Source organism: Acomys minous (genome assembly GCF_964271855.1).
Source record: "Acomys minous genome assembly, chromosome: 20".
NCBI classification, from domain to species: Eukaryota; Metazoa; Chordata; class Mammalia; order Rodentia; family Muridae; genus Acomys; species Acomys minous.
In genome coordinates, this window is record NC_140502.1 from 6404132 (window position 1) to 6419411 (window position 15280).

Below are 15280 nucleotides of genomic sequence, written 5' to 3' on the forward strand. Positions count from 1 at the left end.
TGGAACTTCATGCTCTGCCCAGCCTGTGTCACAGCAGGAGAGCTGGTGCCTAGGGTGGAGCTGCACGCTCAGCCTAACCTGTGTCACAGCAGGAGAACTGTGGCTCGCTGAGCTTGCGCCTCCGGTGGAACTGAGTGCTCCGCCCAGCCTGGGTCACAGCAAGAGAACTGTGCTGAGCTGATGCCTAGGGTGGAACTGAGCGCATCACAGCAGGGGAGCTGTGGCTGCACTGATTTAGTGCCTCAGTCAGAATTGCTTGCTGAGCTGAGCCAGTGTCTCCATGGCACAGCGCACTGAGCGAACATGGGATTCTGGGACTGAACTGTCTGCCAAGTCCAGTTTGAGTCACAAGGCACCACATGACCCAAATCCTGTCCAGAGTCCCCTCTCCCGCAGCAACTCCCACTGGCGACCACTCCAGTTGCCTCCATCAGAAGGCCTCGAGCTGCAAACCTCAGCCGCCGCCACCGCTGCTGCCACTGGTTCCGCTGGTGCCGCTGCTGCCGCTGTTGCTAAAAGTATCTTTAAGATTGGAGTTAGTAAATTGTTCTTTACTTGGATATAGAAATATTTCATATTAAGACATTGTTCAGGGTTCAAAAGAAAATCAATATTTTTAAAATAGTTTGGAAATATATTAATGGAAGGAGATTAATTCTATAGTAAACATACTTGAAAAGAAAAGAAATAGTGCATTTTTAGATATCAAAATTTTCTTCCAAATTCTGGCATTTTAGTCACTTAGTTGTTTGTTTTCCTTCATCAAAATGTTTGCAACTATGATTCTTTGTAATCCCCTATTCCTTTTCAAAAACTTATTTTCATTTAGTGTAACTGCTGGTATACCATATATCTGCTGGGTCAAAAGAACTTTGTATTTTTCATATCTCCAATATATGCTTTTTCTGAGGTGGTGCTAAGATTTACAGATTGCGTACATGCTCTGAGATGTGTTTCTTTTAAACCTAATGTAGTTATCTTAAAAACTTCACAGAAAAAAAAACCAAAAGACTTTGTATATGCCCTAATTTAAAACTAATAAGTAAAGATGTAATTGTATTTAGCAGGGGGAAATAATGAAAACCACAAAATTTAGGAGCAGGGTGACAGACTACAAAGACTAAAATAGGAATACAGAGATGAGCAATGAAAATATTTTAAGTAAAAAAACATATCATAACCAAATCAAAATGTCAGGTACCAAAATAACACACCAGAATTTTGGACATCTCAGTAAACTTGTAAACTGTGGGAATGACTACTCTGATTCACGCTAAGAAAGTCATATGCTGTACATCTTTCCTATTCATTATCTAGAATTTATATTAGGAAGGTACAAGATTGGATCTTGCAATCTTGGTGGCAAGATGCCACTGTTGAGAATGCTATATAATTGAATTATACAACGTGGAAAAATCAAGCTGTTACTCACCTGGATGCTTTATCTTTCCTGGGTATATTCATAGTGCTGAAAGGTTCTATGTATGGTACTAAAGAAAATAAAAATAATCATAACTCTCACTCATCTGTGAACCATGAGGACTACAGTAATGGCTGGCCATATATGATATGCCTTATAGTATAAAAATGGGCACAAATATTATATATTGAACCAATATTTTTAATGATTTGATATAAGGTTCCTTCAATAATATGGACCACATGTTTGGCACTATAAAAATAGCCAAGTCTGTAATTAGGTAGGTTACAGACCCAGGGATATACTTAATGATATAATTCTGTTAAATGGACACAGTATGAACTTAAGTCCTAGTGAATTATTGCTGTACACATGCATTAGTGCATCCCTCTGCCCTCATCAGCAAAGCTTTTTTTTTCAGCAGATGGCAAATAACAAAGAAAGCAATGACAGAGTATATCAGAAATTGTAAAAGACTATGAAGTGCTCAGCCATAAATGTGACTTACATATCACAAGCCTACTAAAAGGGCTGGGGATCATGGCTGAAGATAAGTGGGAAAGTTGTCAGGGCCAGAGGCTGTGGACAATCTCTAGGAAACAGTATTTTCTATCCAAAACAGATTAGTTACACATTTGAACTCACAAAAATTATGACAGCATGTGTAAGACCATTCTCAAACAAGGCAAAATTCCATCATGGAGAAGAGATGGGCACAAAAATCTCCCCCCTAGCTGAGATACTATTGAGATTTAACAGTTATTGGGTGAAATATGGTCAGTTTCTTCAGTGTTGTGATCCCTAGGGGGTTGAGAATACTCAGGGAAAGGCTCCAATTACAATAGTATTTATAGGACACAAAGTATAGTAAACTGAAAAAATAAAAACACAGACTTAGTTGGGTATGAAGGTAGGAGTGGAGAGAGTGCATATGAGATGGTGTGGTGGTGGAGGTGAATATAATAATTTTTATTAGATAATTGTAAAACAAATGCTTGCAATATATTATAGAATTCAATCGTTACTACATATTTCATGGTAAATCAGCCAGAAGGTCTCCAAGCCTCCTAACACAAAGCTCTGATTAGGAAATGGAAAGTTTATAAGTGAGATTTCATCCCTTTATCCTAGAGTCATGTTTTGGCAACACATCGTGTGCCATAAGCATGTATTAAAACTCAACATACATTTACTGATTTTGTCTCATAATTTTGATACACTGAGTTTGAATTCTGGATTCCATAGATTGGTTAAACATTCATTTTGTCTAATATATTTAAAGATGCGCATGTTCATGAACATATATAATATCTTTCTTTTATAATGAAAGGATATTTTCCACTTTCCTTCTGTTTTACTTTTTTCTTCTATCTTCAAACCCATCCAAATTTATGCCACCCCTTCTCCATCTTTAAAATGCAAATAGACAAACTTAACAAAACCCAAGCAAATCATTATTATTAAAAACAGGGAAGGCAGGTTTGATGATACCACAGCATCATGAGGCAGATGCAGATGATCTGTGAGTTCAAGGCCAGCCTGGTATACTTAGAGACTATAACACCAACCAGGGCTATACTGGGAAACACTGTTTTTAGGAAAGAAGGAAAGAAAGAAAGAAAGAAAGAAGAAAGGGAGAAAAGAGTGAACATTTAGCTTAGGTAGTTCACATTTTTATTTTCAGTACTCAGAAGGTAGAAATGGGCAGATCTCTTTCAGTTCTAGGCCAGCCTTGTCTACATTGTAAGTTATAGAACTGTCAATGCTATAAAGAGTTAGTGAGCTTTTGTTTCTAAAAACAAAACAAAAAGAGTAAAAGAAAACACCAAGACTGCAATTGAAACACACACAAATTTTTAAAAATATAGAAAAAAATAAAAATGGAGAAAACAAACAAGGATTATTTTAGACACCAGAACATCCTAGAAAACTTTAAGTTGCTCCACTTTATCTATATTTTATTCCAGAAAAAGATACAAAATTTTAAAGTATATTCAGAAAAATGTTTAGGATTTGCTTTGTGTTAGATGAGATTGTTAATCTTTTATAGTAAAAATACTGTTTTCTTTCATGAACTACTTTGGTTTTATTTGTGATTTAATAAAAAGTTGAATATATTTTACAGATTAGGAACCTTTAATGCATGAAGGACAAGACAGACACAAATGGCTCATGCAATAAAAATCATAGTGTTATCACATGTGGGCTTGTTGATGCATGGTACAAAGAAAAACACATACACATGTACGTTGGTGCTTGAGCTGGTGAAAGTAGACAGCAGAGGAAAAGGAGAGTAACAAGGGACATTAATTATGGTAAGGTAAAAGGGTCTCCACACAGCATCCAAAGGCACCCAAAGGCCCCATGCTACTAGGTATATGTGACAAATTTGTGATTTTTATGTGAAACAAAGTATTATCCTTAGGATATTAAGCCTACCTCAAATTACTGCATTGAGATATACATTATTACATTTACATGTAAAATTTTGGATCTGTGGCTACCTATGCTATGTTAGTTTCACACCAAATATTTGAAAACATTTCTACAATATCTGATGTTTTTTTTTTACCATCAGATGTCTGCCACTGTGCTTGAGTTATAATTAACACCCAACCAAGTTTTTAAACAAATAGACACTAATGTAACACTGAACAAAATTTAACTTCATAACTATATTATATGCAGTAAATTTCTGCCCATTTTCTTCCTACCAATTTATTCATGTGTTCAGATATTTACAAGCTCTATTGTTTTTTTCAAGGTGTTTTCAAATTGATCTGTAGATATTTGGGATGTCTGTATGGAATAAGCATTCTTTATTTTCTCAGTGAAGATTCACTTGAATATTTGTCATTAATTAAGACTTTTCAGATGCAATTCCTTAATCTCACATATGCCAGAAAAGCTAAAAAAAAAAAAAAATCCAAAAAACAACTAACCAAAAAAAAAAAAAAAAAAAGCCAAAACAGCCATAAGTGGCCACCCTCACAGAAAGAATATCTTGCTGAGCATATGCATATACATGAGAAAATACTGAAAACAAACATAGGAAACATGTAAAGATTAAAACTTTTTCCTGAGAATAAAAAATATTAGAAAAGAAACACTGAGATATAAAAACTGAGATATACAACTGTATGTGTAGAGCAGAAAAATGCTCCCAAAATGTAACGGTGACAGTCCTGTTGTGAAATGAACTGCATATAGCCAAGTTAATGCTTGTCACTCTAGCAGCATTCCAGGCACTCCAGACAGGAGTCTATGCATTCAGTGACATCACCTCTTCCCACAGAGGCACATATGGACTTAAGGAAAGCCCAGAGAGTACAAGTCATACTTAGATTAAATTAGCTGTTGGCTGAAATCATAACACTGAAAATAATCAATTCATCTGGCATTACAACTATGACAAAGGATTATCACTAAGTTCCAACCACACAAGGAAAACAAAATGAGTAACACAAAAACTATGGCTTATCCTTTGAAAGAGGTTACAGAGAGAGAGAGAGAGAGAGAGAGAGAGGGAGGGAGGCAGACAGACAGACAGACAGAGACAGAGACAGAAACAGAGAGACAGAAAGAGGAATATACTTGAAGAGATTTGAAAACTGGAAAAGAAGGACTGTGGAAAAACATAAGGAAGTTTTAATTCATATACTCTTAAAGTCACAAGAATTCTGAACTCATACAATGAAGACTTGTACTTACTGTACGTGAATGTCCTGGTATGCATTTGGCACGTTTATATGAGGAACTTTGTTGCCTGTGTAGTAAATATGAAGAGGGAGAAAAGCACCAAGTGTCACATCTCCTTCATGGTAAAAAGATTCCTTGATTGTTACATAGCATTCGTTTTCAGTAAAGGCATATAGATAAACGGGGATACACAGAAGCCCAAAGATACAAATCCAGAACATCATAGTTACACAAGTATCTGCCCAGCCAGAACACCGGTGCATTTGTATCAATTCATGTTCAGCAGCTATATATATTTAATCTCGAGCGTTTGTGAACATGCATGCTTCTAACTTTGTTAATTAGTGCAGCTGGCGCACTCATTATCAAAAGTTCTCCTTCACACCAACTCCACCACCACTGAGAGTTCTGAAACTCTTCCCTTAGGCTCTACATCTGAGGCTCTGTGTTTGGGTTAAAAACAAGTCGGGGGAAAATGTGTTTTTGGATCTTCTCTAGCCAGGGGGACCATGACTTCACACAAGAAGACATACAACAAGAGCTCGGGAGTCAGCTTTCTGATCGGGCTGTTTTTGCCAAGTTTGAAGCATGAAACTTTTTATGTGACAACAATTTTGACTGACAAAAGCATCCTGCGTTAGTTAGTGTTTGCCATGTTAGATGAATTGGCAAAGGCCTGAAAAAAAATGCCCATTCCATGAATGCACAGGGAACCAAAGACACCATTGGAGCCCGTTCTTATGGCTGGCTATAAGGGTTTCAGATTATCTTCTGTGAATGTTTATGTCTGCAGAACAATTTGATGTGTGCACCCACAACACGATTAACTTATTTCTCACTTTGGAAATGCCAATGGTCCTGCTACGTTTCTCATTTCCAAATTGTCTACTTAATTTCAGTGCAAAAATCAAGTCCCTCTTACATTCTGTGATTTGAATTTCTTCCCTCTCTCTCTTTCCATTCATCCTGCATTAGTCTTTGAGTAGAGGTGTCTTGTACTCCACTCCTGCACCTAGAGCAGTGTGTTCACCCATGGTTTATACTGCTCTGAAAACATTAGGGTACGTGAGAAATCCTTCTCCATTCTGTAAAAATGTATAATAATTTAAAGGTATCACCTAACATACTGAAGGAAGCTATCATGTGCAGGGCTCTATTTCCTACTCACTAGGAGTTAAGAGCAATGAATGTACCTTGTATTGTGACATGGTAATAAAAATCGGCCCTCCAAATGAATTGACACCCCTAAGAAAGGATGTGTGAGTAGAAGGAACAAAAACCTCAAAGAAACAACAATAGAAAGCAGCACATTAAGAAATATTAACTGATCAAACTGTCGCTTGTTGGGACTTTTCTTTGTGTCTAGATTGGCAATATACAATGAGTACATATTGACAGAACCTGTATATTATAAGATTCTATGCAATGACAAGGAAAGAGACATCTGCCTCTCAGTAAATCACTTGTCCCTGAAATCCTGGGTAATAGAACAACCCTGTGCATCCATGAACTAAATGCTGTTCCTTCCTTGGAGTACTAAATCTGTAGACTGGGAAATTCATTGACAATTTCCTCAAGAAGATTCTTTGATGCATGATAACCATGAGACTTAAACATGAGGGTTGGATGGAAAGTCCTGGTAAGAGGACTGGGCATTTTTTTAAAATCTTTTTTTTCTTAGCATTTTCTGACCAAAAACAAAACAAACAGAAACACACACACACACACACACACACACACACACACACACACACACACACACACACACAAAACAATGCTACAATGTCAGAAGTGATTGTGAAAAAACAAACTCTTCATTGCTGATACAGATTCCTGTGTGGTTCATCAGTCTCCAATGGTCCACCTGGGCCCAGATTTATTGGCTCTTTTGGTCTTCTTGTAAAGCACCTGTTCCGCTTAGGCACTTACATCCCCCCACTTTTCCAAAGCACTCTCCGTGCTCTGCCCAAAGTTTGGCTGTTAGTCTCAGAATCTGGTTTGATGCTCTGCTAGGTGCAGTCTTTCAGAAGATATCTATGGTAGGTTTTTGTCCTGTTCCTTACCTTCAAACACTTCCATTGTCTATTCTATTTGCCCTTCTGAACTATAATTAATAACCATCCTAGGGTCCTCCTTGTCACTTAGCTCATTTAGGTCTGTGGATTGTAGTGTGGTTATCCTGTATTATATGGGTAATGTCTGCTTATAAGTGAGTATATATCATGTGTGTCATTATGGGTCTAGGACACCTCACTCAATCTTTTTATCTCTATCCATTTGCCTGAAAATTTCATAATGTCCTTGTTTTAGTAGCCAAATAGTATTCCATTGTGTATATGCACCACAACTTCTTTATTCATTCTTCAGTTGAGGCACATATGGGTTGTATACAGTTTCTGGGTATTACAAATAACAATGCTGCTATGAACATACTTGGGCAAATGTCCTTGTTGGATGGTGGATCATCTTTTGAGTTTATGCCAAGGAGGAGTATAGATGGGTCTTAAGATAGAGGTATTTGGAATTTTCTGAGAAATCACCAGATTGATTTGTAAACTGCAAATTTGCACTCCCACCAGCAATGGAGGGGTGGTCCCCTTTCTCCACATCCTTTCCAGCACATGCTGTTACTTGAGGTTTTGATCTCAGCCAGTTTGAAGGGTGTAAGATGGAATCTCACAGTTGCTTTTATTTGCTATTCTGTGATGAGTAAGGATGCTGAGCATTTCCTCAAGTTCTTCTTGACCATTTGATATTCTTCTCTTGGGAAATCTCTGTTTAGCACTGTACCACATTCTAATTGGATTATTTGGTTTGCTGGTGTTTAATTTTTTGAGTTCTTTATATATTTTGGATATTAAACCTCTGTTGCGTGTAGGTTTAGTGAAGATCTTTTCCCAGACTGCAGGCTCTCATTTTATTTTGTTGACAGTGTCTTTGGCATTTCCAAATATGTTCAGTTTCATGAGGTCCCATTTAGATCCTGAGCTGTTGGCATTCTGTTTAGGAATAAATTATCTCCAGTGCCAATGAATTCAATGTTCTTCTCTACTTTCTCTTGTATACATTTAGTGTTTCTGATTTTATTTTTTATTTTTTTTTTGTCTTAAGAGATTGTTTATTTATATGTCATTCAAGAGATTACACAAAAGAACCCTAATTACTTGATTATCAAACATTGTTCTAGTAAGTTCAAGGATATACTTTGGGGCTATTTTAGGAAATACAACTTCTCTGGCTTCCATTATTACATCAGAAGAAAACATCAATTCTAAGAATAGTTTTTAGTTTCCTATGATTAAAAGCAAAACCAAGTAGAAAAATAAAATGATTGCATTAAAAAAATACTCAAATGCCTTCTTAAAGGACTTTTCTTTTACTAATACACACTTCTCTCTCTCTCTCTCTCTCTCTCTCTCTCTCTCTCTCTATCTCTCTCTCTCTCACACACACACACACACACATACACACACTAGCTATTCAGTAAACTAAAATTGTGTGTTTAGTTGTATCTGGAGCTCAGCATGCTTTTGTAGGTGAACAATCTGGGGACATGGACTTGCAGCTGTAATTTGTGCTTCTTTGTGGAGAGGTCTTTCAAGTAGGAGCAAACAGTACACGTACAGAAGTTACTGCTTTGGGAGCCTAGGTCTACAAGACTGTGGCTATACACATGGCCTGTTTCAACAAACAAACTCATGTCCACTCATCATCTAGTAAGAAAGATTAACAGAAGAGCCAGGTCTCACTACCCAGTACACCAGGCAACACCCATCACATGATCTGGAAGAGGGGGTTTGACTTCGGGGTTTGTATTTATCTCGTCTGTCAATGACTCCTATCCTTGGAGCCTCACTTAGCGCTCTACCCTGATACAAACAGTCTTTTAAAAATGAACTTTTCAGGAAAACTATGACTTGGGGAGCCTTATCTCAAGGCTAAAGTACACCAAAAAGCATCCCTAACAAGATTAAAGAAAGAAAAACCCAAAACTAGAAAGGTGAAGCTTCAATTACATTTTGATGGAATTTGGACCAGATCCCATACCACATACACACACACACACACACACACACACACACACACACACACACACACACACACACGAACAAATGAGAACATTCTACGGGGTCCTGTGAGAAGCGTGGTTTAACACAACATGTCAGAACAAGCAGATATGTAGAGTGTTTTGAGTGATTTTGAGAGAGGTGGAGAGAATTGTGTGCAGTGCTGTTTCAATGAACTCTAATGGAACACTGCTAGGTTCCAGTCAGTGGCGACTACTTTCTGAACCCCTCTCCCTTATCAAACTAAGCTCCCTTTATCAGCAGCTTCTCACAGGTACTACTAGTTGCTTTTCTTTAGGTACCTACATCTTTTATTTTTTTATTATCCATCTTTATTGGGTGCATGGGTGTAGTCAAGGGACACACAGAGTGGTCAGAGAACAATTTATAAGTCTGCTCTCTTTTCAGCACATGGGTCCTGGGGACTGAATGGAAGTCATCATACCTGACGAGAAGAGCTTCTACCTGCTGGGCACTCTTTCCAGCCCCGGGTGCCTACATATTAAGGGCATCTCAGCAAACCTAAACACTTCTTGACTGTTTAAGAGGGTTTAATGTGTATCTAAGTGTTATTCCTGAAGAGCCTCCCACAGTGCTGGTGTCCCCAAAGGGTGTTTCTAATTTTATGTTAAGGTCCTTGATCAAAGTTAGACTTGCGTTTTGTGCATGGTGAGAAATATGAATCTATTTTCATGTTTCTACATGTAGACATCCAGTTAGACCAGCACCATTAGCCGAACATTCCATCTTTTTTTTTCCATTGTATGGTTTTGGCTTCTTTATCAAAAATAAAGTTTCTGTAGGTGTATGGGTTTATCTCTGGGTCTTAAGTTCAATTCTATTAATCCACCAGTCTGTTTCTATGCCAGCACCAAGCAGTTTTTAAAACAGGAGATCTTTTATTGTACAGGATTGTTTTTACCTTTCGGTTTTATGTACTTTTTCTTATAAAGTTGATAATCATTCTTTCAAGGTCTGTAAAGAATTGTGTTAGTATATTGTGTTGAAATTGTAGATTGCTCTTGGTAAGATGGCCAGGTTTACTATGTTAATTATATCTATCGATGAGCACATGACATCTTTCCATCTTCTGATATCTTCCTCAATTTCTTTCTTCAGAGACTTGTAATTTTCTTCAAAGAAGTCTTTAACTAGTTTGATTAGAGTTACACCTAGATAATTTATGTGTTTTGAGGCTTATGAAGGATGTTGTTTCCCTAATTTCTTTCTCAGCCCTTTTGTCTTTTATATACTGGAGCATACTGAAGTTTTGAGTTAATTTTGTATTTAGTCACTTTGCTGAAGGTGTTTATTAGCTGTAAGAGTTCCCTGGTAGATTTTTGTGGGGTGACTTATATATACTGCCATCTAGGAATAGTGATACTTTGACTTCTTCCTTTCCTATTTATATCCCCTTGATCTCATTTAGCTGTCTTGTTGCTCTAGAAAGGACTTTAAGTACTATATTAGAGAGCTAAAGAGAGAGAAGACAGCCGTGTCTTCTCCCTGGTTTCAGTGGAATTGCTTCAAATTTCTCTTTATTTAGTTTGATGTTACCTATAGGCTTGCTGTGTAACGTCTTTACTGTGTATAGATATGTGCCTTCTATCCCTGAACTCTCCAACACTTTTAACATGAACAAGTATTGGATATTATCAAAGGCTTTTTCAGCATCTAAGGAGATTACCATGTGTTTTTTTCCTTTAAGTTTCTTTATACTGTGAAGTAAATTGATGGATTTCCATACACTGAACCATTCCTACATTCCTGGAATGAAGCTTACTTGGTCATGATGGATGGCATTTCATCTGTGTTCTTGGATTCTACTTGTGAGCATCTCATTAAGTATTTGTGTGTCACTGTTCATATGGAAAGCTGGTCTGAAATTCTCTTTCTTTGTTGGGTCTGTTTGTGGTTTAAGTATCAAGGTAACTGCGTTCTCATAGAATGAGTTTGACTGGTTTTTTTTCTGTTCCTATTTTGTGGATTAGTTTGAAGAGTATTGGCACTAGCTCTTCTTTGTAGGTCTGGTAGAATTCTGTGCTGAAGCCATCTGGTCATGTGCTTTTTTTTTTTTTTTTTTTTTGGTTGGGAGACTTTTGGTGACTTCTGTTTTCTTATAGGATGTAGGATTATTTAATTTTTTACCCAATCGTGATCCGACTTTAGTAAGTGGAATCTGTCACTTGTCGTTGAGTAGAGAGTTGTTCAATTTTCATACAATTGAAAGGCATTTTATTATTGTTGTTGTTGAGGTCTAGCTGTAGTTCATGGTACTCTGATAAGATCTAAGGTATTATTTCAATCCTCTTATATCTGTTGAGGCTTTCTTTGTGACAAACAGTATGGTCAATTTTGGAGAAGTTTCTGAGGGATACTGAGAAGGTGTATTCTTTTGTGCTTGGTTGTTAGTGTCATTATTTCTGTTTTGTTGGCCTGTACTTTGGCAAGAATGGGGTGTTGAAGTCTCCCACTATTATTGTGTGTGGGACTATTTATGGTTGAAGCTTTATTAATGCTTCTCTTACAAATGTGCATACCCTTGTATTTGGGGCATAGATGGTCAGAATTGAGGTCTTCAGAATTGATGGGTTTTTCTTTTGATGAGTATGAAGTGTCCTTCCTCATCTTTTCTGATTAATTTTCTTGAAATTCTATTTTAAGAGCTATTAGAATGTCTACTCCAGTGTTCTTCTTGGGTTCGTTTGCATAGAAAACTTTTTTCCAGCCATTTACTCTCAGGTAATATCTATCTTTCTATGCCACATAGTGATCCATCCTGTTTATAAATCCATTGTTAGCTTTGTCTTTTCCTTTGTGAATTGAGTCCATTGAAATTGAAAGATATTAATGACCAGGGCCTGTTAGTTCCTTTTATATTGACGCTGGTTGTCATAGTATGTTTGTGTGATTTCTCTCTCTCTCTCTCTCTCTCTCTCTCTCTCTCTCTCTCTCTCTCTCTCTTTTCTGTAGTGAAGTTACTTATATCCTGTGCCTTTTGGGTTTGTAGGTAACCTCTTCAGGTGGGTGTTTTCCTTCTTGTACCTCCTGTAGAGCTGGGCATGTGCATAAATAGTGCTTAAATTTGGTTCTGCTGTAGAATATCTTGTTTTCTCCATCTATGGGGATTGAAAGTTTTTCTGGCATAATAGTCTGGATTGGCATCTGTGATCTCTTAGGGTTTTTAAGACACCTGCCTAGGCCCTTCTGGCTTTTACGGTTTCTGCTCAGAAGTCAGGGGTGATTCTGATAGAATTGCAATTATATGTTACTTGGCTTTCTTCCCTTTCAGCTTTTAACATTTTTTCTTTGTTCTGTATTTTCAGTGTTTAGGATTTTCTTTTTCTTCCATTATTTTGTTGAAATTTTTTTCTGAGCCTTGCAGCTTGGAATCGTCTCTTTCTTCTATTCTTATTATTCTTAGATTTGGCTTTTCATGGTGTCCTTGATTTCTTGGATGTTTTTAGTCAGGGATTTTCTATATTTAACATTCTTTGACAGATACTTCAATTTCTTCACTTGTCTCTTCTACAACTGAGATTATTTCCTCCATCTCTTGTGTTCTTTGGGCGATGCTTACCTCTGTAATTCCTGTTTTCCACCCTATGTTCCCTGTCTCCAGGATTTCGTCAGTTTGTGCTTTCTTTCTTGTTTCTGTTTCCATCTTCAGATCTTGGACCATTTTATCCATTTCCTTTACCTGTTTGTATTTTCCTGTATCTTTGCATGATTTATTCATTTCCCCTTTTAAGGCCTCAATCTTTTCACTCTTTCTATATTTCTGTCAGGATTTCCTCTTCAAACACCACTATCATCTTTATTAACATAAATTTAATGTCAGTTTCTTGTGTTTCAGTTGTGTTGTGGTATCCATGGCTGATTGTTGTTGCATTACCGGCTTCTGGAGATGTCATATTGCTCTGGTTTTTGTTGGTTGTGATCTTACACTGGCCTTCAGCCATCTGGTTGTCTCTGGAATTGGCTGGTAGTTCCTGGCATCTGCTGTAGATCTTGTGGTGTCTGGAAGAGCCCTAGGCAAGAAGCTGGATGTTCCTGCAGGAGCCCTCCTTGGATTGGTTGGTATGTTCTGACTGGATTCTCAAGGAATTGCACAGTTATCCTCAGATATGTGATTATCCAGACAGACTGGGATCTGATGCAGTCTGGGAGCCCTCCTCTCATCAAGACAAGTCCTGGAGTCAGATAGCTCACTAATGGATTTCTTGCTCTGAGGTTAATGCATTCCATATCTCCAGACACTATAATCAGACACTTTGCTCCTTGGGTCCAGACATTTTGGAGAATCTGGGAGTGCAGAGGTCTAGTGGGTCTAGAGACAGGTTGAGCTTTGGAATGATGGCTGTGGCTGTTTCTGTGGATCCTAGGCCTAAGGAGCCATGCACCTCAGTGCCTGGAAAGTATCCATACATAGGATGGTGTGAGTATGTGGGTGGCCAGACTGATACCCTGCTCCACTCTAAACTTGGGGGACTTTTATCACAATTATCCAGGTGACTTGAGGTTGAAACCAGTTGTTTCCCTCATACTGGGCTCTCCTCTCATCTGGAAAACACAGATGCTGGAGTTTTGGGGTACACAGCATTGCCAGTTCATAGGTCTGCAATTGCTGTTGTTTTGCTGATCACATACAGTGGATGATTGGGATTGCTATCTTGGGACCTCTCCACTAATTTTTAGTACAGGAAAAACCAATGTAATATGTCACCACATAATACACCACCTACAAAAATCTCAAATCTCATGGAAATATCCCCCTAATGAAAATGATATGGAAGAAATTAGAGACCAATAAAAAGAATAGCTATAAATATGTTAAAAGTACTTAAGAACACAAAAACAAAGAAAATTATATGGGTAGTTCAATTGATGACATGAAAATAGACTTTGCAGTTTTTAAGAAAATAAAAACTAAAACAATGCTGAAAAGGAAAACCCAACTCAACATCCCTAGTCATCAGGGAAATGGAAATCAAAACGACCTTGAGATTCCCTCTTATACCTATCTGAATGGTGAAGATCAATAACTCTAATGACAGCTCATGCTGGCGAGGAGGTGGTGAAAGGGGAACACTCCTCCACTGCTGGTGGGAGTGTTCAACCACTCTGGAAAGATATATGACACTTTCTCAGAAAAGTGGGATTAGCTCAACCCCAAGACTCAGCTATACCTCTCCTGGGCATATATCCAAAAGATGCCTCACCATACAGCAAAGACATTTGTGCAACTATGTTCATAGCAGCCTTATTCATAATAGCCAGAACCTGGAAACAACTGAGATGTCCCTCAGCTGAAGAATGGATAAAGAAACTGTGGTACATCTACACAAGGGCATACTATTCAGTTAACATGGTAGTGTACTCTGTAGACGATGGCAAAACAAAATAGAAGACTCTACAAATGATTCACAAACTGCCATGCAGTTTCAGAATAGGAAAATACTCAGGGAGCATTTTCAGTTAGTATACTCCAACTTCTACCATTTATAATCACACTCAAAACGCAAGGGCTGGCATGGAAGTGGGTGACTGGCACAAGGATATTTTGCACTGCTGAGTTTCTGAATTTATCATGGAAGAAAAATGAAAGAAGCCATACACCAACAGAACACACATGAAGAAGAGATAAAATATCATACAATGTTCTTTGATCCTCTGAGAATTTCTTTCCTCCGTGAGATATAAGACTCACTCAAACTGAGCTCTGACAGTTGCAGAGTTTCTCCTGAGGAGGAACGAGTAAGACTGCAAGAAAACTATTCTCATCCATGGGGATCAGATGACTGCAATTGCGCAATGTCTAATATCTGTACAATGTTTGTTGAGAAGGCCTAGGCATTGACATTCTTACTTAGGGAAGTACAAAGCCATAAAACTAGATGCCATCAAATCTAAAAATTAACAGTGTTTGAAACAGCTGTGTTGGTATGCTGCTTTATACCTAGCATTAAGAAGGCAGAGGGAGGTAGACCCCATAGAAGATCAGGCTTGGACTACAAGGCAAGTTCTGAGCAAGATAGCACAATAGAGTGATATACTTATTCAATGAAACAAAACAAAAACCAACAATACAATA

At 37.7% G+C, this 15280-nt stretch overlaps 1 protein-coding gene across 1 annotated transcript in view; it reads right to left on the reverse strand.

Annotated features, from left to right (window-relative positions):
- LOC311591721 (vomeronasal type-2 receptor 116-like) overlaps positions 1-5762 on the reverse strand; it is a 39578-nt gene extending 33816 nt beyond the window's left edge. The window contains exon 1 of the mRNA XM_084771639.1: positions 5132-5762. Coding sequence (XP_084627765.1) covers positions 5132-5382 — 251 coding nt within the window. The 5' untranslated portion in view covers positions 5383-5762. The remainder of the gene's footprint in view (positions 1-5131) is intronic.
- Positions 5763-15280: the final 9518 nt, after the last annotated feature.